This window comes from Egretta garzetta, unplaced genomic scaffold (assembly GCF_000687185.1).
Source record: "Egretta garzetta isolate BGI_Z169 unplaced genomic scaffold, ASM68718v1 scaffold612, whole genome shotgun sequence".
Taxonomy (NCBI): Eukaryota; Metazoa; Chordata; class Aves; order Pelecaniformes; family Ardeidae; genus Egretta; species Egretta garzetta.
In genome coordinates this window covers 252,698-276,199 of record NW_009259030.1, presented here as the reverse complement: position 1 = coordinate 276,199, position 23,502 = coordinate 252,698, and the positions used below count along the sequence as shown (strand labels likewise).

The window sequence follows — 23,502 nt, the reverse complement described above, 5'->3', positions numbered from 1 at the left end:
ACCAAACCCCTGTCGCTGGGAAAAAAAAAAAAAAAAAAAAAAACACCAACAAAACTACTAAGAAAGGACATTTTCTGCAGGGCCAGTCCTTAGATAGTGCAAGACTTGTGTTCCTGGCCCTTCACTGTTTCTCCCACCAAAACCATAACCTGCATTCTAATAATTCCTAGCAACTTTTGAGGACTGGTGAATGAGAGACCACGGCCAAAAAATGGACAAATCTCTGGGCAGCTTCACAGTCCAGCACAGATAGGGGAACGAAGTAAATCAAGGGAAAGTCTCCATTTTTTATGTGTAAAAAGAGTGTTCTGCTATTTTAGAAGTATCTGGAAATACCTTGCTCTCATGGTTTTTAACCAGAACTTTGACATAACTATTAGAGACCTTCTAATCCACTGGCAATATTTCAAAGGTAGCTGATAGCAAACCCTTCACTGATTTCACAGGAGCCCAGATTTCACTTGGTTCCTATACAAAACTGTCTCAACCATCTAGGTGCATCATATCATTGAGATTCTATGTGTATGCTTGGTCCTTTTCACCCTAAGAAACGATAAATGAAGCCTGGGCTCTATAGAATCAGGCTGTTTTATTTTATGAAGTCTACTGCTAAGAGAGCAACAAGTTCAAAAAAAATTTTTTTTAAAAAAAAAAGAAACAAAAGCAGCTATTGTAAAACAATAAGCCTGGGCACTTAACAGAATGCTGCAAGCTTCAATATCACCCTGTATTATAGTATGAGTGGTTCGCCTGGCTGAAAGTGATTAATTTCTTGAAAATGCTAAGGTCACACTAATTGACATGACCTGTGTAATTAAGCAGTCTCTGTTTACACACGGAAAGCTCAACTGCTGTGAAGCTGGGTTTGTATGACAGAATGTCTTTACAAGTCAAGAGATCAACAACCTTTCCTATGTCCTACCTACTTGCCGACACAGGCTCCTGATTACTGTTCTGAGAGAACACGCGAAGGCATTACCATATGAAAATCAGCCTCAAGCCTGGACGAGCGCAAACCCAGCAGAGTGTACATGTTGTGAAGCAAGCTCTGACAGGCCCCAGGGGTGACTGCTTGGCCTAAATCCCTGTGCCGGTGAGAGTCCTTCTTCCACTTTCTCCTTCAGTGATAATGCCCTCCCGAATCACAGGAGAAACGTGACGGAGGGAGAAGCGTGGGGTGAGAAGCCAAGGGCTCTGCCACGCTAATGCTAGCTCTTATGCTGATTAATTTAATCCCTGTGGCCACATCTCCTCACTTCTGCTGTTCTATTCTGCACTTCTGTGCTCAGAGGGGCAAATAACATCCTTCTGCCTTCCAGTGATGTCGCAATTAAGCAGTTCAACAAAACCCGTATGTTCCACATATAAATAATATTGCTATTTACATAGCATTTAGCACTTTTACTTAAGTGTGACAATGCTGGAAAAGAAGCAAACAAGGTCCTGAGCTACTGCAGAAAGCAGCTGCTCTTGGAGTTGTCTTCCTCCAGAGACCATGTCTCTGGGACAAATCTCCTATGTCTTCCTCAGAACCTAGAGGCAAATCCCCACTGACAGGATTTAATCATGTTTTCTCCTTGGGCCACATACACTCCTCCCGTCAATAAAGAAGGTTCTCTGCCTCTCTACCCCATATTTTTATTCAGCACATACTTGGGTAAAGCATTATTGGCACAAAGGACCACGTCTTCAATAAAGGGGTTGGAGCAACCATTTCTCAGCATTGCCACCGCACCACTCTGCTGCCAGCACTGCAGAAGGCAAGTGCAGACCATCTCCCCAAGAGACAGTGCCATACTTAACCCCAAAAGTACTTGTGGACATAGGTGTAGCATAAAAAAAACGTCCTTGGCCTCTTGAAGCTGTGTCGATACTACAATTCCCAAGTCCCAGTGCCACATGTTGCAACAGCTGGGAAATACCAGCTCAGAACAGCGCAAGAAGGGTACCCCAAATGGTAGTTTTTTCCAAGCGCTGACTACAGGGATGGACCTTCATCCCATTGATGTGTGTTTATGAATCCTTAATGCTGCTAAAGATTAACTGCTGAAGTGTAGTCACAAGCCTGATTTTATTAATTGCTCTTATACCCTCCTCTGCCCCCTCCAATAAACATGGTGCTCACTTAGTGTTTACACAAAGGCAAATAGTTCCCCAGGCAGAAAGGAATATCTCAGAGCAGTGTAGCCCCGTAACCTAAGACAACAGTGAGGTCATTTTGATTTTCCCTTTTCATGCTTTCACTTCCCATGGAGGTGACATTATCTTCAAGACTTCTCTTGTCCAGAGCAAGAAAACCCAACTACTTCCTGACAATTCTGCTGTGACAAGAAGTCCTCAGGCAATATTCTGTGACCTTATGTTTTTAGCATCTTCCAGTGAATTACTAGGTTAGCTTGGGTCAAAGTACTTCTGTCCCTAACAGCTGCTGATTTTTAAAGGAGGAAGCGTGTCCGACTGACCTGGAATCGACGCATGTCTCGAGGGTTTCCTGCATTTTTTAGGCAATTTTGGTTACATTTGAGGAAAAATTTCAAGAAGAACCTGTGGAGAAAAAGAAAAGGACATTTACGTCTTATAAACAGTGCGCAGTAGTACTATGTAACATCTGCACATTTGGTCCAACAAAGCCTTATTTACATTAGTATTCCCAACTCAGACAAATCATCCCACTGACCATCCAAAGAGGTAGCAGAGCTTGCCTGGGCCGCAATCCAGCAAAAATGTGTAAGCACATCCTAAACATTTAAGCATTCAATTAATAGACCTGTTATGTCCGAGCCATTCAAGTTTACAGAGTCAGTCTCTCTACCATGCTAAATGGCCAGCCTTGCTGTGCCATCCACAGCAGCAAGGAAGTGAGAGACACATATTTCAGCACAGCAAGAAGAGGACAGGAAAATGCCAGCCAAGAACACTCCCTTATGTTTAAATAGGGTTGGGGTTTTGTTGTTTTTTTTTTTACAAGTTTGCTGTCATGTGCAAATTTTGATGTAATACAAAAATACTGAAAATGTTCCATACAGTTGAAAACTCTCTTCCACAATTAAACCCAGCTTGTGCATAAAATTAATGTTCAAATAGTGGTTAGTGGGAGACCAAAACCCTGAGAGGAGAAGGGGGAAAGTCTCAGTTAGAAGACTGACTTCATGGAAAAATGAAATATTTTCAATGCAGTCTATTTCCTGACCATACACAGTTCACTGAAGTAGCTATATGACCCTGACATATATCTCTAAGAAAAGACATTGCATGTTACAAAGCCAAAGAAAAAAGCAAACATTTCACTGAAAATATTTCCCTCAGTGTTATGCATCAGTGGACTGTAAAGTCGTAAAGACAAGTCAATGAATAATAGTGAGTCTCAGATTCCAGGCTTCCTCCCCGAGAGCCAAAGTTTATCAAATCTTTTGTCCAAAATAAACTACAGACTAAGGTCTACTAAAGCTCAGCCATGCAAAATTTAATCCTACAGCAAGTTTAAAACCTAGTGCAACCAGACAGAGCAGCATTACACTTGCAATAACCATCAGATGACTAAGCAGAAAATAATCTGACCTGTTTCCATCTACGAAAGCAGGGAGGGGAATTGTTTGATCCTGTTTTACTTTAAATCAGAAAGTTAACTTTTGCGAGCATCCATCTTTTAGCACCCAAACCAAATGCTAGGTCAGCAGAATTTGCACACACTGCCACCGAGAAAGGCAGAACTGCAGTGTAAACAGCTTCAGAAAATCCCTGTTTGATGAGCAGCATTCTTCGCCCTGCTCTAGTTGTGATGCCACCCCTCAACAGGGCAACTTTTGGTGCTCGCTCCTCCATGTCAAGAAAATCACACTGGGCAAGTGACTGCAAGGACAAACTGAAACTACAAGGGACTGTTTTCATTAAAGAAAAGTAAGGTAATGAGGAGGATTATAAAATGTGATGCTTGGGATTATCAAGGACTGGATCTCCTGACCCAGGATGTCCCTTCTAGACCTGTGCTCCTAAATAAGAGTGAGCAATCAACATAAAATAAACAGCTGCCACACTTGAGCAGGGGTTTGGAGACACCGTGTTTGTTTACACTAAAATAAAGAGCAGCGTAGGCCATTACGCTTTCTCATCAAGCAGGTTCTGATATTCAATAACGGGAAGTTGGTGCTATGTGTTGTACATGTGTGTGTCTTTTTAAGCCTCTAATGGCCAGCTGTGACAGCCTGACTCAGATTGTGTAGAAGGAGCTGTCAGCACAAATCTTGGCATCTCGAATCCAGACAACTGCTTGCCACCAGGCAAGGGTTTGTACTCGTGCCAGAATGGATTTTGAGAGACAAGCAAATAGGGCATTAATTCCGCCAAAGAAAAACGAAAAGCGGGGAGAGTTCAGGATCTTACACTTCAGATGATGGCTTTCCTGTCAACAGCTCGTCATTTAGCTCATGAGTTATGAAGGGCACGGACACCAGATCCCTCTTGCCCTAAGCTGGCCCTGTCATGCGAAATGCTGGCAGGATCCAGAGACCACCCCTCTGCGCGAGATTGCTTGCTGAAATAAAAAGCCCAGCCATCTGTTGGGAGGCAAAGACATCCCTGTCAGCTGGTGCCTACAGCCTCGAACAGGCCCTTATGTGGCAAAACCTCTCAGAGCCACTTAGGCTTTGAGGAGAAGCCGGTGCTGCCCTGGCTTTGCCGAGGGATTTTTGGCGGCTTTGCCAAGTGCTGAGCCCAGCAGCTGCCCGCCCAGTCTGCCACAGCCCTGGAGCAACACCTTGGCCCCAAGCAGAGCTGGGACATGGAATAGTTAAAAATATCTGCACTGAAGGGCAGCGTCAGCCATGCAAATGTGGGAAGCACCTTCCCAGTCTGGCTTTGCACAGCATGCATGAGCGCTGGGCAATGGGGGTTGGCGGGTTGACCCAAGGACCCCAAAAGAGATGGAAAGCTCTTGGGAAGCTCTCCAGAGAAACACCGAGCCTTCCCTTCCCTTACAAAGTCTGAACTCATGTCAGCTCAAAGGCTTGGAAAATAATATTAAATGCAAGAGTTGGCCTTTAGGGTCTGCAAACTGTAACCTAAAACTTCGAAGTCTAACTCCATTTGCACTGTGCTATCTCCCCCAAATTCTGCAGAAGTTTCACCAAAATAAACTGCAGAAGAAATGAAGCTTATCTACTTAAACCTACCAAAAAACCTCAGGCAAGCAAGCAAACAAAACTTCCTTTGAATTAGATCAACTCCAGAAAAAAATTCACTTAAAAAATAACAGTATTTTCAGAGGAACTTTCAAGACCCCAAGCTTACACAGCCGAGTTTGCTCACTGCATTTTAAGTAAAAAGTTGCCTGTTTACAGAACACATTCTGCCAAGCGCCGTATTTTTATTCCACTGAAAGACAAAACAAACTATAGGCTGCACTTTGTTTTGGAACACACCAGAGCTGGAGTCCCCTCGGCTACACAAAAGCATCCCACACGCATCCACACAAGAGCCGAGCGGCTCCCGAGCTGGCATGGCGCGCACCGGCTGACGGCCTCCCCCTGCTTTGGCAGGGAGGCCAATGGGAACAGATTCAGACAAGGGAAGAGTGGAACAGTTTGATTCACGGGGTTCAGCCCAGTCCCTCGGTTCCTGATTTAAACCACTTGTTCAGGTGCCTTCTTCACCTCGAGTCCAGTCCTGCCAGCCTTGCTCATTAGCAACACTTCACTCTGCAAATACTTCAGATTTAGATTGACAGGACTGGTCCAGGAGAAGTGCCAACAGAGCTGAGCTCTTTGTAAGCATAAACCTCCATCCCCGTTTGTTTGCATCTAACTTCTTCACAGTGGGTTATTTTTTTCAGTTCTAACTTTCTCCACATTTGGCAGGGCTGTATAGCACTAATACTAACCACAGAGGATATATAGCATTAATACTAACCACTGGGGTCTGAAATTTATTCCCAAGATGAAGAAAATGTGCAAAACACAGGAACATCAATAAAATCTTCAACTTTAACTCTCTCTCCAAACTCACATGATTGCTGAACACCAGCTCTTCTGCTACACAAGACTCAGTCATCCATTATACTTATTGCTGCCACTGAAGGTTTATTTTTTTGCATTAATCAAACAAAACATATTTTCTGACTCCCTTCCTGACTACTGAGCTCCCTGGCATGAAGAGCATTTGTGCGTATGGAGCAGAGAAACACAAGCCAGCTCCATGTGAGTCAGCTCAGGTCCAGAAACACACAAACTTTTACAAAGCACTGGGATTTACTGGCTGACTTTGCTATTAAATCAAAGGACTCTGTGCTTCGCCCCTTATCCCACAGAGACATGTTGGAGTGTATGGGAGTGCAGTTTTGGAGACAACCAGTTAATTGTAGGTTATATTTAGGTGTGCTAAGATGCAGCTCAGTGCAAGCTGCAAAAACTACTCAAGAAGCGAAGCTGCTGAGCAGCTAATCCATGGCACTGTACTACTACAAATCTCCAAGCAACTGCAAGGACCGATGCAGAAATACAACCATCAGTTAAACACAAACCTCAAGTCTGACTCAGGTCCCAGAGTAACATGAACGTCTGTCTGCCAGGCAGAAGCTCTAACACATGGGTTATTGGATCTTCTGGGAGTGTTCTTTCCTTTTCTCACAACTTGGTAGAAAATTCCTTTTTGGAGATGAAGCGTTTTTTTCCTAACAAAACTGCTGCATTCCCCAAAAGATTCTGATGTCAGCAGGACTGTGCTCTCACCATTGCCCTCTACTCTCTGCTAGCAAGGGACTCTTACCCCAGCCCAGCCTGAGCTCCCTGGTTGTCCCTGCCACCTTCCCATGCTGCTAATTCTAACTCCTGACACCGGCTCCCTGCTCTCTCCTGCTCCTTCTATCTTCTGATTCCCCTCGCTCAGCTGAAGGACCTAGCGAGCATGCTACCAACTGGAGGTCACCCCACTTGTATAAAATACTCCCTGCCATGCATCGCTGGCCATCTTTGTCCATCAGACCGCAAACCCTTTGGGTTTGTGCAATACCCTCCCCAACAGCAGCCCGCTCTTTGTCACTGCTAACTACCACAGTGATTTAAATCAAATAAATACATGGCAGAAATGGAAATACTAGCAATAAAGATGTAAAAGGATTTTGCCTTCCTACTTTTCTTGCCACTACAAATTAATGCCCATGTTTATTAAAAATAAACAAAGAGTTAAATTAAAGAAAGCAAGCTCTGACATGATCTAGGTTGGCTCTTCTGTCACTCCCCTGAAGGAAATTTAAAAGAACTCAAACACGAAGGCTTAGCTGTAGGATTTTCTTGCCATTGCCACAATAAATACATCTGTGGAAGGAGAAAAAAAAAATAGTTGGAAAGAAGACCTGCTGCATTCCTGATGCTGAAGAAAAGCTTGTTTGTTCCTGATACATTGGAGAAGTTGTTCAAGAACAGTTCATCCATGTGAAAATACGACAGCTGTCGTGCTGCCAAGGTCAGCCAGACCAGTGGCTATCCAGAGAGTGGTGGTTATACAACTTAAACCTGGCTTGGGCAAACAAAATTGACAAAATGCACCTTTTCTGAGGTATGAACGCATTTGATAGAAGAAGGGCAACTTCAGACTCCTGGATGAAACACAGCAGTAAGTATATGTGGGTTTGCAAAATTAGTAAAACCAAAATACACGGGCCAGTGCAATAATTAGCAACCGTCCCTCAGATAAAAGGATGGCATGCCCATTCGGTATGACATACCAATTCAGCAGAGTACTAAATATGTGCATAAATTTAAATACACAAGCAGTACTGATGGAGACAAAGGTACCACTCACATACTTCAGTACCCCGCAGAAGCAGCTCTGCTGTCAGCCTATCTCCTTTCTCTGGTTGTCCTCCCAGCAGAAGAGGATGCTGGGGCTGTGCTATTACAAATCCTCAGACAATACCTGATGGGTATTTTATTTCTGCTGAAAACTTGGCATATCAAGAAGTACTGAAGCCAATATCGGGGCGAGTCCACAGGTCACCTGGAGGCTGACAGTTCACGCGCCTCAGCTGCTTCATTTGCTTCTTCAGGGTTTTCTATGCACTTTTCACACACTTCTCTCTCAATCAGCAACTTCTGCTACGCCTACCAGTAACTAGATCTAGTTAGTAATTTGCCACTATAATAAAAATATAGAGAAATGCATTGTATAATGCAATTTTATTTGGAAAAGTAAACAATCAAAATGTAAAAATGTCTCTTTAGAAATTTCAGAAGGAAAAAGCTAATTTTTTTCCCTTTCAAGTGGACTCTTCCACTCAAAACTCCTATTTTACCATGGAAAATTCCCAACTTCTTAAAAATTAATCTAAAATAAAGCATGTATTTTTTCTTGAACAATAATTTCTTTAATTTTCCAACATTTTTCAACTTTACTTGAAGGAAGCACTTTTTTATTCCACTCTGCCAGAGAAAAATTGCCAAAATAATGGAATTTCCTACACTACAGAAAATCTGAGCTTAACCCAACTTTACCAATAACTGCAGAAAAAGGAGGGGAAAAAACTCCTTAGCATTTAAGGTGTGAAGATTCCCATTTACTAACAAGTCTATTGTTGCAATATTTTCTTTTTTGTTTGTTTGGGGTTTTTTTTGTTTTGTTCTGTTTTTTTCCCTGCAGACCTTTTCACATACAACTAACTGGCCACGTCAGGTGCCCTATTCACAAAAGAAAAATTGAGACTTACACTGATATTTACCAACTGTGCATGGAAATCAAATATAGGCATGGGGAAAACCTCCTATTACCCACATGTTCACAGCTGGATTTTACTTGGCTCTTTAGTCAATAAACAGCAGTAGCTACCTTTTGTGGCATTTTTACAACAGGAAATTTATTCTGCAGAAGAGAAATTAAACACCAGATACAGCCATCTAACTCTCTTCTAAACATAACCTTCTGAGTTGTCAAACATTCTAATTAAGAAAAAAAAAAATCCCAAATCTGTTCTCCCTGGATTCTCTGTTCTCACTGTTTTAAAAAGAAAGCAGAAGCAGACCTGTATTTTACATTTATGGGATGCTAAACAATTCACTGGGTTAAAAACAGAACCAAGGTGGGGTGGGGGGGAGGGAAGCCAAAACCAAAAGCCTGGAAAATTATTTCTTTTACTAGAAAATATGTATCTTCCTCCTGAACTGCAGAAAAGGTCCAAGAAAGGCAATGTGATACAGAGAATAAGCCTCAATCAGTCAGTCTACTGACTGAGATTCTTCAGGCAACGCCATAATAATAGGAACAGAATCAGCTACATTGTATTTGTGAGCTTGCTCTGGCTCCTGGATCAAGCACTGCCAGGGGTTGCTGCTATCAATACAATAAATATTCAGCTCAGCACAGCAAATATCTGAGGAGACACCCACACAATCACCAAATCAGAAGGTAGGACTGCCCCAAACAGCCTTAAATAACTCATTGCTCGCTTCAGCAAGTGTTCCCAGTCACTTCTCCTCAGGTCTGTGTGTTCTGCACAGCGAAGCACAGCATATCAATTTTTCATCTTGCATCTTCTGGACTTCCTTAGCTCTCTGATACGGAGTTATAATGCATCAGAGAAATTTAGAGAAGTTTGGGAAAGTGTGTTTGGCATTTTCTCCCATGAGTGAGTTAAAACCCCAGAGAGACTGTTTTGGTTTCTTCTCCCAGACTTTTAATAAGAAAAGAAAGAGATAACACCACCAAACAACAACATCACAAAACAGAATTAAAAATAGTCCAGAGGCAGGTTTGCGTGCTCAGTTTTCTGTAATTTAATTTTGCCCCCAGGTCTGACTTTTTAATATTTTTTTTTCCTTAAAAGTAGTAAAAAATCTGAATTTTCTTCTATCTCCGTACTTGTGCCCAGCTCCATTATCTAAAACCTTTATTAAATTTGAACTGCAACGACCTTCCTATCACCAAAAAAAAAAAAAAGTTGAAAGGAGTTTATGCCATCTGTGTACAGAGTATACACCATGTATTTGGGTTATGACAGCTAGATGCAAGGTAACCCAGCATCCATACATCCTTTACGTTACACCACACGAACAGCTCTGCGAGATAAGCAGGGGGGTGCGCGCGCCCCCGCCCCACGCACAGCTCCGGCTGTAGCTTACACAGCACAGAAGCCTCCCAGCTCTTTGCATGCTTCAAATCACAGACTATTCTTTACGAGCTGATGGGCAAGTGCTTTAGCTGAAATTGTGACAGACTTCCCAGCATTAGCACGCTTTATTATCGAGTACAGTCACATAACCAACAGAATTTATCCTTATTTATTTCGTTAAAAACCCCAATATTCAATCAATTTGTTTCAGTTAAACCACTTTTCCCTTCACTCTTTCTTCATTTCACTTCCGTTTCACCCCTCAAACACTAGGATATAAAGGTTGGTTAATGATTTTTAATTCTTACTGAAGATGCTAGAGTTCAGTCACTGGGAAAAAAAAAAATAAACCAGCTCTGTGATCTGTCATAGTTCACACAATGCCATTGAATTAGCAGCCCTCCCAGAGTCATACTTTTGCTAAAAGAACCTCTGTTCAGTGTACGTGATGACAGATAACAGCATTACTGTTATTGTAATAGGATATCAGCATTTGGTTGCCTGCTACCTCAAGGTAAACTCCTGTAACTTTAGCATGGTTACCAAAAAGCATCAGCAGTATCAAAGTCACAGTCTGCCAGAGAGCAATGTTAATCCAGCCGCCCGAAGCTGGTTTTCTCACAGCAGGCATGGGACCCTAAAACTTGTCACCTTGAGCTGAGGGTGCTGATGACATATTTCTTTCATCAGCTTACTGAGAAAGTTATAAAAAAAAAAAAAAAAAATCACATAGTAAATATTTCATGTGTGTGAAACGCATTTGCCACCTTTCCCTGGATCAGGCACATGCAAATCACCTGCGTGTAAAACTGTGTGCAATCTGCCTGCACACACAGTAACTAATGACTCCTCAAATAACCTGACACCAATAATATCCTTAAATAACAATGACACACCAGTGCGATCATCCAAATCTGCAAAACCCAGAGGGTCAGGCTGCTTAAAGGATACCTGTGCACCGTATCCCTTCTGGCCAGTCTGAGCCTCTGAAGCACTGAGAAAAGTTTCTGCACAGATAGAGGTGGACTGCTACTTCAACCCCCCCCCGAACAGATGCACCCTGGAATGGCTACGCTAGGCGCAGACGTTACGTTACAACGGTGTTCCCTCCCGAGACCTGGCACAGAACCTGCTCCAGATTATTCTAAAGATTATTTTTTTTAATTTTTTCTTTTAAGTGGAAGACGCTTAATATTAAAAAAAAAAAAAAAAATCCAAGAGATCTACTTAGACTGACATGAAATGACTTTTGACCAGATTTATGTGCAGGACTGATGGCCTGAAGAGAGAGAGAAACAACAGAGAAAGATGCTGTTAGATCTCTTATTTGCAACAAACCATAGTGTATGCCAATAATGAATCAGAAGCCTGTTAAGAAATGAATAAAGTGATTATTGAGTTCATTCATGTCTCAAAATAATTAAAAATACAAAATCCAAGGAGTTTCCAGCGCCAGAGAAACGTAACAGAAACTCAGCACACATGCTGAAGCGTGCCCACGAGATGCTGACTCTGTGCAAACCCAGGGGCTTGCGGCTGCAGCTGCTCCAGCGCCTCGGGATCATCGCCAGCAGGACAGGCGTTGCAGGACCGTGGGATTTACTGCTGGGATGACACCCCAGACTCAGCTTTTGCATCACTAAATCCTCAGCAGAATGGCAACAGCAATGGACAACTTCGAAATGCGACTGTAAATCTCTTGTTCACACAGTCCTGCTACAAAGATGAGTGGAACTTACCTCACCCGACCCATCTGAGTAATTACAGAGAAATATTTGGGACTTGTCAATATGGTGAAGGATTGATTGCATCCCCTCCTAAGGCAACTTATGCTTCAAAAAGCAAATGAAGTGTTTGCTTCAAGTAAAGTAGCAACAGCAAAGGACCTTATGCAGGGGAGAAAAAAACCCCAATAACTTAAAGTTATTAAGTTATTAAAAGGTAACTTTTAATAAATTAAAAACAAAACTGGGAACCTGGTCAGAGTTAGTGACAATGGACAATCTGACAGAGATCCTGCTGGGAGATGTGATTTTAATTTTGGTAATAACCTTTTTTGGTTCTCTGAGAAAAAAAAACAAAAACAAACCAACAACAATTAAAAGTATTATTTTAAAGAAACTAGCAAGGGTGCTTGCAGAATTAGCTGCCCAGAAAAAAAAAAATAAATAAATATATATATATATATGCAAACATATGTTTGTATTCATACAAGAAAAGATCAAGCACAAAAATGCTGTGGAAGAAAGTTAAGCGCTGCCTTCAGCTCCTGCCCACAAGCTGGACATTCCATCCAGGGGTTCCCATTGTTTCATGATATTCAAGAGAATAAAGCCCTTGCTTCCTTTGCAGCAGGGAGCTCTGGCAATGAGGACAGGATCCGGAGCATAGTTGCTATTCTGAGTGCTGGAAGGAAGCAAAGAGCCGTTTTGGGGAAAGGCGGAGGCACTTTGAGCTGTGTGTGCCGTTCAACAAGAGAAGATATTCCAGGGGTGTTTGAAGGGGATCCTGAACTGGCTCTAGGTATAAAACGCTGCAGAATTTTGTGTGTGCGTATGGGCAAGCAACCCAGACACTGGGAAATTCATTGTAAGTCACTACATAAAGGAAGGACTGAAAGAGAAAGGGGAAAAGAGAGTTCGTGATGTGATGAAGAGGATCACTCTGAATGTAATGCTGGAGATGTCGTCAATAAATATTGCGTGTGTGCGCTACCTTTAACGTGACATTGAAAGAGCTTAATTAATCTCAGAAATAATGACCTCTGCAGCAGACTTGTAGAATCAGATCATATCTGCTTATATCACAATTTTTGGATTAAGTACTTCAGAGCTTTTCTTAAAGCAATGGGCCTTGAGTACATGGGAAAAATACTCCTGGTCATGCCCTCTTCTGTGTCAGAGAGATGTGGAAAAGGCATTATAGCCTGTAGCTACGAAGTAATATTTGCACCCATCTGGAAAGGTGATGCAGCTAACAAGAGTACTTTCTTCTGCCCTTGAAGCCAATCATCCAGTGAGGGTACCCAAGTTGAAGGACAAAACCAAATGTCCCAAAACTGGAGTAGCATTCAGATCAGGATGCTGGTGACAAGTTATAACCGGAGTCAGGAAAGGACGTGAGTTGGCTGTAATAAAATATATTACGCTCATGCCGCTGTGTACTTCAGTGGTTGGAATTATGAGAAACAGCGTATTTAGCATAGAGTTCAACAGACTAAAGACATTCTAAGGACAGAGGCGCAGCGTTAGATACCCTACATAAGGGAGCAGGGAACAACGTGCGTTATTATCTTTGGAAAGAAGGTGACCTGTTAGCAGTTACAGACATCTTCCATGGGTGTTACAACATAGTCAAGAGTTAGGATCTCTCCTGTACTTCTGGGTGTCTGGCTCTGTCACCATAGAATCATAGAATCATTTATGTTGGAAAAGACTTTTAAGATCAAGTCCAACCGTTAAAGACGCCTTTCTGTGTGAAAGCAGGGATGATAACTGTGATCAATAGGATTCATATACACAAACACAGAGCATGAGGGTTTACAAAGTCCTATAAGTCCTGCATAATTATTATTTTTCTGTGTCACTGTAGAGGAGTGAAGACAGCATCAGCAATGGAAAAAAGGTTGACAATGAGCAGTTAAGTAACCTTGCCAGACAGTCAGGGCAGAGAGGTTCAGGTTCTTGTTCATCTACATCATACCAATGAAAGTTACAATTAATTCAATGGACTAGGAAGTGCTTGCAACTTAACAACCTTTTAGTCTTAACTCTATTTTATGTTCTATTGTTCTTCTTTTGAGAACAATTGTGCTGGCAACTGGCAGAGAGTAAAGGAGGAGCAGCAAAACCACAGCTGCCTCCCTCTAGCACCCCCCGGACAAAAATAATTCCTCATTAATGTAAACATAACTAACAAATCTCACCCCAAATCTTTCTGACTAGGTAGTAGCTTAAAATCATCAAGAACTTTACATGACTACTGAATATTGATCATTCTTTTTTCACCCAATTCTGTAGCTCTAACCAAGTTCCGCTGAAGATCTAATTGTATAATAAACAAATGTTGAAAAACATTATCCTTTCTATAATACATACATATCGCTAATGAAAAGGCTGAAAACCCGAAAGATGATTGGCTAAACAATGTAAACCTAGGTGACCAGATCAGGGTCTGATCTCAGAGATATTAATATAAACCTAGAGAAAACATGAATTTTCATCTTCTCCACTGAGTTGAGACTCCAGGCCCAGAGTTAACTAATACAGGAAATAAAAACACAGCCATATGCCGAAAGGCTTGATGAACTTCATTTGCTGAGCATACAATACCAAGCTTTAAATCCCTGCCTAATCTCCGAATAAAAATTAAGAGGGAGTTTGAAGAAATACCGTGCAGTGCCACTGACAAACTTATCAGCAGACATGTGTTAGACAACATGCTAAAATACCCTCACATCAACTTGTCAACAATAACCACCAACTAGCAGACAACCCTGACAAAATAATACTCAGGGCTTGATTCAAAATGAAAAGGAAAATGCAGTTAAATGTACTTTATCTAAACAAGTTGTATGTGACGCTGGTGTCTATTAAAGGAAATAACATTACTCCAAGTTCCGAAGTATGAATCATTCTGATTACAACTGAATGATCAAGCTTCTACCCTCAAAGTTTTCTTCCACCATGCAGACTAACTATGACAAGTGCAAAACAACCACACTGTTTCTGCCCCTGCATCAAAGCCTTTCTGCCAACCCGGAGCTGCAGCGTTACCGATCTACAGCCAGATTTAGCCTCAGCACCTTCTGAGTCTTCCACCAACTTTTTTTACAGAATAAGTTCATGGCTAGAGAGAGGCAGGTTTGGCTCACTGTACTTAGGACAGCATTAAGATCCTTTCATCTAAAAGATTCCTGATGCTCAAGCAGCTAGCTAGAACTACCAAAGACACCGAGCAGAAAACTTTCATCCTTGCAGCAAGTGTCTTCGGACTTGTTCTGACTACAGGTGGCCAGACACTTGACTTTGTGTCTCTCCTAAAAGACAGCACCTCCAGCAACACAGTACTCCCTAGCGTGACACCTCTTCAGTAGCATCTAAAAGGGAAGCGTACCTCCTGCTGAGTCACCAAACACTGCTTCCCACAGTAGCGAGGCTTTTCCTTAGAGGACTCTTAAAATAAAAATTGCCAGTCTAGTGATGCAGTGCCAATAACTCCATGTGCTTTTGCTTTTGTGTATTCTGAAGGTTGCTTTTAAAAAATGGGTTTCATTACCTAATGGGTTACAGCCAAGTGATGTGTCACAAGTTTTGAACTGATATAATTTTTTTGCAACTGGACACGGACTTCTTGATCTCTATCCAGTCTTTAGAAGGCACATTCTAGGGTTCACCTACATTGCCTTTTAAAGCAAGAGCCTAATACAGTCTGTATTCCTTAGTAAGAGTTTTAGGTTATTTTTTAAATTCCACTTCTAAAGATCATAAAATAATGAAAAAAATGATTTTTTTGCTTAATCAGAGGAATCTTTGTATCAAATTGTAGGCAAAAATGCATTTGAGATACAGGAACTGAGAATGAAAGCAGAGCTGGAAGAACACCCACAGAAATGTCTTGCCTTCATCCCATAGAGAATCATGGTTTTAAGCTGTCCAGGCAGAAAATTTTCTGGAATTTTAGACATGTTAATAGCTTAAAGTACTAATGACTCCAAGCCAAAACCCCAAATTGGAAAGTTCCTGAGCTCCGGGCAACATTTGGTCTGTAGTTGTAAAAGAGTGAAACAGAAATTCAGATGGAAACACGCACACCTTTTGTGAAGTTCTAATCGGAGGTTGGCACCTGACCAGAAATAACCAGTTCAGTCCCCGTGTTGGAGACCTGATCTCAGGACCAAGTCTCTAGAATAAAATGGAAACGTCTTCCTGAAAAGTGAGAGAGGCTGCTTTCTCTTTTGTTGCACTGTCTTTTTCCAAACTATCTCCGCCCATTAATTCTTAAAGGACATTGGCAAATGGCACCCCTTAGGCTGTATAAATCTCTGCAGAAGGAACGGCATAATTTTTCTCCCATCACAAACCTTCCAGTCTAGTATTTGACAGCCTAGATCAGGTGCTGTCCAAACATTTATTAAAACATTTTAAATGATGAATATATCCAATTATTACTATTAATGCAGCTAATACTGACTAATGAGGGGGAAACATACTAGCTTGTGTCCCGCAATTCATTACCCCTGCCTTGTCAACAATTCAAAGCCCAAAACCTAATCATCCATACCGGGCCCTGTTATATTTCACACGTCACATTTAATAAGTCACTCAGTGCCTATAAATTAATGTAACATGTCGGCGTTTATGAGTGCGGCTTTGTCGCTGTTAACAAATGATGTGCTGGCCTGGTCTGCTGCAGCTCAGCAGTGACGAATGATGGAGGATGATTTCTCTCCAAACTATAAACCAGACACTGGGGACCACAGCAACACATGGGCACACGTATACACGTGGGCACACGTATGCGCACACATACACACGTACAGTGTATGGAAATGGTGTAAAATACAAAGAATGTACACCCGCATATGCTTCTATAAGTATCGTTCATACATTTTGATGCCGAATATTTTTCAGTCCAGTCATTATATTTTATCAACATATGTCATACCTATTCATACATGTATATGCACACTAGATACCACACAGTATTATAGGAATGTATATACAACTCTTCAGCAAGATTACCGAAACCACGTCTACTGTATGTTACAATTTCACTTGCACTAGTTTAAGCCAACCAAGTTTATAGAATGATACTACGTACAGGTGGGGCCAAGCCGGATTTACAATTAGTCTGAACCCCTGTAATATTTCCATGCTCAGTGCTTCCATAGCCAACCACAGCCTGAAACAGAAATGAAACACCGTAGGCTTGCACTGCAAAATGTGATGCTAAACTGCAGATGACTGGCACGGCACCAATAGTTCCTTTTTCTTGAGCAAAACTGATTTTTTTTAACAGTATGAATAATACATAACTTAAGAACTTAAAGGCACACAGTACATGAAGAAATATGCACATGTGATACACATGTACTTTTTAACATGCTTCTTTCTATTTTCCTACAAGAAGAGTAAGCATGGGAAAGTAGCAGGGAAAATGCTGGAGTCTTTTTGGTTACGCCAGTTACAGCTGTGGCAGGTTCGGGATTGATGAAAGACATCTGGATCTACATACGGCTGCATTAAGTAGTATAAGCAGTAATAAAACTGCATGTTGCAAATGCACGCTGTGGCCAGGAGGGAAGTTGTCACTAGAAACAGCTTTTATAGAGCTCAACTGGTTTGTCAGCAGCAGAGGAAGACTACCAGATAAGGAAAGGACCTCCGAGAGCCGAGCTCCTAGCCCCTAGGAAAGCTGAATCTTACCAGGACCCCAGTTTTGGCTTCGTAACAAAGCTTTCCTAATGGTAATGCCAGTTTAACCGTTCTGTACTCTTTTACGTCAATGATCTATCCTGTGTTACAGCAACAGATTCCTTATGAAGCAAAACGTATTCAAATACATGCAATAACGTGAAAAGTTTAAGTGAGCTGTGAACACATTGGTGATGAGCCCACAGCCTGTCTAGGAGTGACAGAACTGACTGTGAATTTTCTTGGTACTTTTTTTGCCTCTGTTGGGAAATGACAGTCTGTAAAAAAGAAACTTTTGTAGGAAAGAGTCATGTCTGAGGGTCTGCCAGTATGAAAAAAATGTTTGGAGAAAAACCTCCAGTGTGTCAAAACATCATCTTCAGATAGTTTATAAATTAAAAGCATCCTTTCCTGATAAAGTATAAATCTTGCTTGCAAATTTTAAATAAAGTAAAAAAAACCAAAAAAATAAAAAAAAAAACCAAAACTTAGAAATACATTTACAAGGTTGACATGGGAATGCTAGCATTTTTCCTCACAAATTTCCCTTTTTTCTTGGACCACTGACTCACAAACAGCATAGTGATTCTGGTTGTGAGGTTTTTTGGTTGGTTTTGGTTTTTTTTTAAAATCCTGGTTTCAAAACAAAAAAAAAAAAACTCTTGAAGGGCCTTTGGACCCAGAGAAACATTTTCTGCACAGGTCTAGCAAAAACCCCCCAGGCATTTGCCCTGTGACCCCCTGGGACTCAAGCCACAGAAGCTAAGCCCCTCTCTGAGGGAGCATCACATTCCCATCAACTGTGAGATGGGAACCCCTGCCCAGCTACGTTGCACTGGAGGTGGGACAAGTCACAGGTACCGAGATTTCTATTCACCTCTTAGGACAAACAGCAAGGAACACACGGAGCAGTGCTGACACAGCTAAGATGCCCTCTGCCAGCCAGGGCTGGGATACCTTCCCAAGCTTTCCGCCCAGGCAGCGCAGACAGAGATGGACTTCTATGGAGGCCAGTTCTGGGCAGGAGCCCAGCCCAAGTGCTCCGAATTGTCTTTGGAAAAAGTTTATCTTTCCATAGCCTCTGTGAAGGGTGGCCAGCTTCCCGATTCAGGCTTTTCCACTGCACTCCAGGGGCAAGTTGTGAAAATACCCCCTTGAAAGATGCCTTCTTACAGAATGGGAATGTTAACCTTTCTATAAATACTGTCTCAGAAATGTATATACTTAAACGGTGTTCAAAACACTTCAGGTTTCAACCACTGACAAAGGTTTGCTCTTCCCTTAATGCCAGCAGCCATGACTCAGTGCTTCCATGTCCTATTGAAGCAGCAATACTGAAAAACAGTGCAGCAAAAAGTCATACTTATTTTCCAAAATCAATCTACCCTGGCAGGGCCATCCAATGGTTAAAGTACTAGACCAGAACACAGGGGCCCTAGTTTCATACCTGTGCTTGGCATACTTTGTAAGCCGCCAAGTCGCTTTTAGGCTGCTAAAGATGCAATTAAGCCCTCTTGAAAGTCCTACTGCACATTTTACTGCATCTTTAGAAGTCAAAACACCTTTAAAAATCTAGCTTTAAATCTCTCTGTCTTCTTTTCCCATCTTTAAAATAGGGATCATGACACTTCCCTAGCACACAGGTACTGTAAGGATAGATAAAGACAAAGACACTTTCCAAAAGGTGTCACACATATCTGGGATTGTCTCATGTATCGTTGGCATAAAAAAAATCCTAGATATTTTTAAAGACTTCTGATATGTAAGGGGGAAATGATGTAGGATTTTATAGACGTCTTTTTAAATGTCTCTAAGAAAATTATTCAGTACAGTCAGTATAGGTGAAAAGCGCACTCACCAAGTTGTTTTTCTAGGTCGTGTATGGGGTTTTTGGTATTTCATACCTCTAGACTAATAGATATGGTAAAATTTAGTTGAAAGGCTTGAGCATTGCTGCTCCTGCACTCTAGGTAATTGGGCACTACCCCATGCTGAAGGAAACTGTTTCGGAGTGCAGTCTGAGGTGAGCCACGGCACGGCAGTGTGCGGTGCGCAGCAGCAAAGGCTACGTGACCAATTAAAGCTAAGTGACGCCTTGGCGTCCCAGCAGCCTGCCATTTGCACAGCGGTAAAGGTTAGAGACACCCTGAAAGCCCAGGACCACATTCCAGCCAAGCAATACAGACACCGCTTACCAGGGAAAATATGGAAAGGTGAAAAACAAGACCCCCAAGATATTAAATATTTTAACAATTTCACTAAAGAAAATTTCTTTGGTAGTTGACTACTAAAACGTGTTATTTGCCCTGAAAGCCAGATTGTATTTCCAGCACCTAACTCAGAAATTATATGGTTCAAAACCTTCCTCCAGGTAACTCCGAGATAACACCTAGGCAAGCAGAAGTCGAGACCATTACTCCTGACCAAAATTAAATTGTTTGAGCAGCTCAGCTGTACAGCATCCCCCATCACTTTTTTTTTTTTTAATCCCATTCTCCTCAGTGTCCTGTCATTCATTTACCATCTCTAGTCCTTTCAGTCATAAATTTTGTGGGGCAATACTATATTATTTGCATAGAAATCTGACCTACCAGAGGCCTCCAGGTACTACTGCTAAATACACGATTATATAAAAGAACAAACCTCATCTTTTTTTTTCCCCTCTTATGTACACATTCAGCTCTAAATAGGCAGGAAGAAAAGCAAAAAGCGAGTCGAGGGGCTGACAGGAAAGCTTCGTAACATGCACATGCCACAGCAGTCACACTTCTCTCTGAAAACTTCGAAAACTCCATGAGAGAGGTGGAGACTTTGCAATAAAGCTACCACACCAGCACTGCTGAAGAAAGCTTGAAAAAAAGGAAAAAAAAGAATTACCCTGTTGCAAGGGATTCATGGAATCTCTGAAATCTTGAAGAAAAGGAGACATCTGCATGACAATAACATTGTTTCCTTCTCTGAGGGACCCACAGGGCTCACAAAATCGTACAGAAAAAAAACACAGCTCTTTTCAATTCAGCCCATTGTATGGAACGGTGAATGTCGCAAGGTTTATTTTATAATGATTTATTATCGAGAAAAATAAGGGCTCAGGCAGAGACATATTTTCTCAAGAATTTATTGTTCACCAAAATGGTTTGTTTTGCAGAAACATTTCTTTTTGCTCTATTTTTTTCTGGCAGTTCCTTTTGGCTTCATCCTAGAGCTGCCTTCATCCATTCTTTGCTTTGCTTTGAGAGGGGTAAATTTTAAATCTTCACCTCTTCTGCTACCTGCTGCTCTCAGATTCCCCCTGAACAGGGATGCTGCGTCTGTAACCACTGCTAAGCCACCACCTTGTCCTCCTTGCACCGTACCTGTCTGGCTCCTCCCTCCTGAAACATCAGGGATCACTCAGGCCTCCAGAGATCCAAGAAGGGAGCAAAGCACTGCCAATATGAGACTCAGTTCACTGCCACAGGAGACAGACACACACACCTGAATCCTGCAGTGAGGATCTCCTTTGCTGAGCTACGCCAGCAAAATCACTGCTGGAAAAAACCCAAGCGGCCCAGGAGGACAGGAGCAGCCCAAGCCCATCCTCTGGAGCAGAGGCTGGTGCCGGTGGTTGGGAACTGGCTCCCTTAGGGAACCAGGCGAGCAGAAACTCAGCTGGAGGAACATCCTTCCTAATCCCCACGCCAGCAGCGAAATGAGCTGCACTGAAATGAAGGGCTTTAAGCAGCTCTCCTTGCCACCTGCCTGTGTGAACCAGCGGCTCTACAAAAACCCTGGTGAGGTGCGGTTTGCATGATCCTGTGCTCTTGCAGTGCCACCACAGACTTCAGCAGTCTGCCTTTCCTATGTGTTCCCATTGCACTTCCTTATTATTGCAGAGGGACAATTTGTATTCTTAATGTACTTAGTCCCTACAGCCATCGTGCCAGTTAAGGAAATGCCAACATTCTCTTTTCATAGGGGAGGAAAATAAGTGACTTCACGAGGCCATGCAAAAAGTTTTTGGGAAAAGAAGGGAAGGTATTCCAGTGCATGGACTAGTACTCTGCTCTGTTCATGACTGAATTTCTACTCCAGTAATTATTTCTTTTAGTTAGAAAAGCAGAAGGATTAAAAAATTAAAATAAAGTCTACCTCAGCTGCATTTTCCACCTAGAACTAGCGCTTGGCTCAGAAAGTAGATAAACCAAAAACTGAGCAGGGGAAGAAAACTCCAAGTGCATTGTATGTCCAAGCTAAACTGATGCAATTCCACACATTCAGTAAAAAAAAAAAAAATAAAGTCAAAAGTAGGTCAGAAAAGCTGACAGAATTAATCACAGAAAAGATGAATAGTAAAATTGAGGGAAATAAGATCACTTTTCATGATGAATTCATAGTCAGTGTTTAATTGAGTACAATGAGCTTGAAAATGCACTTGGTGAATGTCTGCATTAGCTGGACCGCTGAATGTTTGTTAGCTGTTAAGATACACAAACTGATCAATAGCGCAAAACAAAGGAGCTCAGGTATGCCGGGGTACTCATACATCACTTCCATAAATTACCCTGGGTGTTACAGCTGGGGGAAGGGAGGGGGGTGGATTTAGAACAATCATTTTGGGATCAAGAGCTAAATCATTTCAACCACATCTTGATTTCTGCAAAACTCGGCAGGAATTATGAGGCTTAACAGCATCTCAACAATTAGCATATTATAAATACAAAAATGATATATTAAAGCGAGAGGAGAAAAAGGCCAGCATTTTACACCTACAGTAATATAATTCCACTACTTAATGCAAAGTAACAGGCATTAGAGTGTTTGGGATCCTCTTGTATAGTGTTATCTGCTCTATCTGTAAATGAGACTATGTGAACAGTACAACCTATAAATAATTCAAGGCCTGAGATGGCAATTATAGAACCATGCACAACCAGCATGAATATTTTATGAAGGCTAAAACAGCCCTCAGAATGAATCATGGATAGATGAACACACACACATACACACACACTCAGCTGTTGGCCAAGTATTGCTTCCAGACATGGCTTATATCTGATCCTTAGTACATCTAAAAAGAAATTTCCTGAACACAAAAGTCAGAAGTTACATCTGTATTTCGATATATTAAAAGATATTAAAAAAATAAATAAAGTGACTGTAGGAAAAAAAAATGTTACATTGGTGAGGGAAAATGTTTGTTTCTTTCCAAAGATTCTGGTAGGAATTCTAAACAACTTTTTCCTATGCACAAAATGCGGTTGACAAAAGCAAGCTATGATGTACAAAACAAGGACCTGCCAGGGCTGTGCAGTACATCGGTCTGCAAAATCTGCCCCTAAAGGAGGACTTGCCTACATGGAGATATTTACCAGTAGAGATATACTGGTATAACTTCCCATATGGGCGCTATTATTGCGGCACAAGAGCATTCACATGGGAGTTACAGCAGTATAACTACTCCAGCATAATTATACGGGTATAATTATGCCAGTAAATTTCCCTGTATTAGCAAGCCCAGAGAAAACCTCCCTGTAAGGAGCACAGCACTGCTGCGCCCTGCCCCAGCGCACGGCCAACGGGCCTGCAGCGAAATACAACTCAGAGCAGAGATCCCCAAATCCTGCTCCCGAGCCAGGACACTCAGTGGCACATGAGCAAATTAGTAAACACACTACGAGGAAAAAAAAAAAACCAACAAATCTTGTACATGCCATCGACACAAAGATATGTATGTGTACACATACACACTACAGATATATTTATACTATATATAAATATACATACACTTATTTATATGAATTTACATTTTAGAACATATGTGTTATAAACACTGTCTGATTAGTCCACAGATCACCTCTTTGAAATGAGGATGTATAATTTCTCCCATTCTCTGACTGGTAAAACTAAAATACACAGTTAAAACACCACCAGCTATTAAAAGAAACTGGGCTGGAACCTGAGTGACCATCAGATAACTCTTGTATGCCAAATATAAACAGATCTTTGATAGCT

General features: G+C 41.7%; 1 protein-coding gene across 1 annotated transcript in view; it reads right to left on the bottom strand.

Annotated features, from left to right (window-relative positions):
- Positions 1–23,502, bottom strand: part of EBF1 (EBF transcription factor 1) — a 266,754-nt gene that overhangs the window by 96,010 nt on the left and 147,242 nt on the right. The window contains exon 5 of the mRNA XM_035890292.1: positions 2,463–2,544. Within this exon, the coding sequence (XP_035746185.1) occupies positions 2,463–2,544 (82 nt within the window). The remainder of the gene's footprint in view (positions 1–2,462; positions 2,545–23,502) is intronic.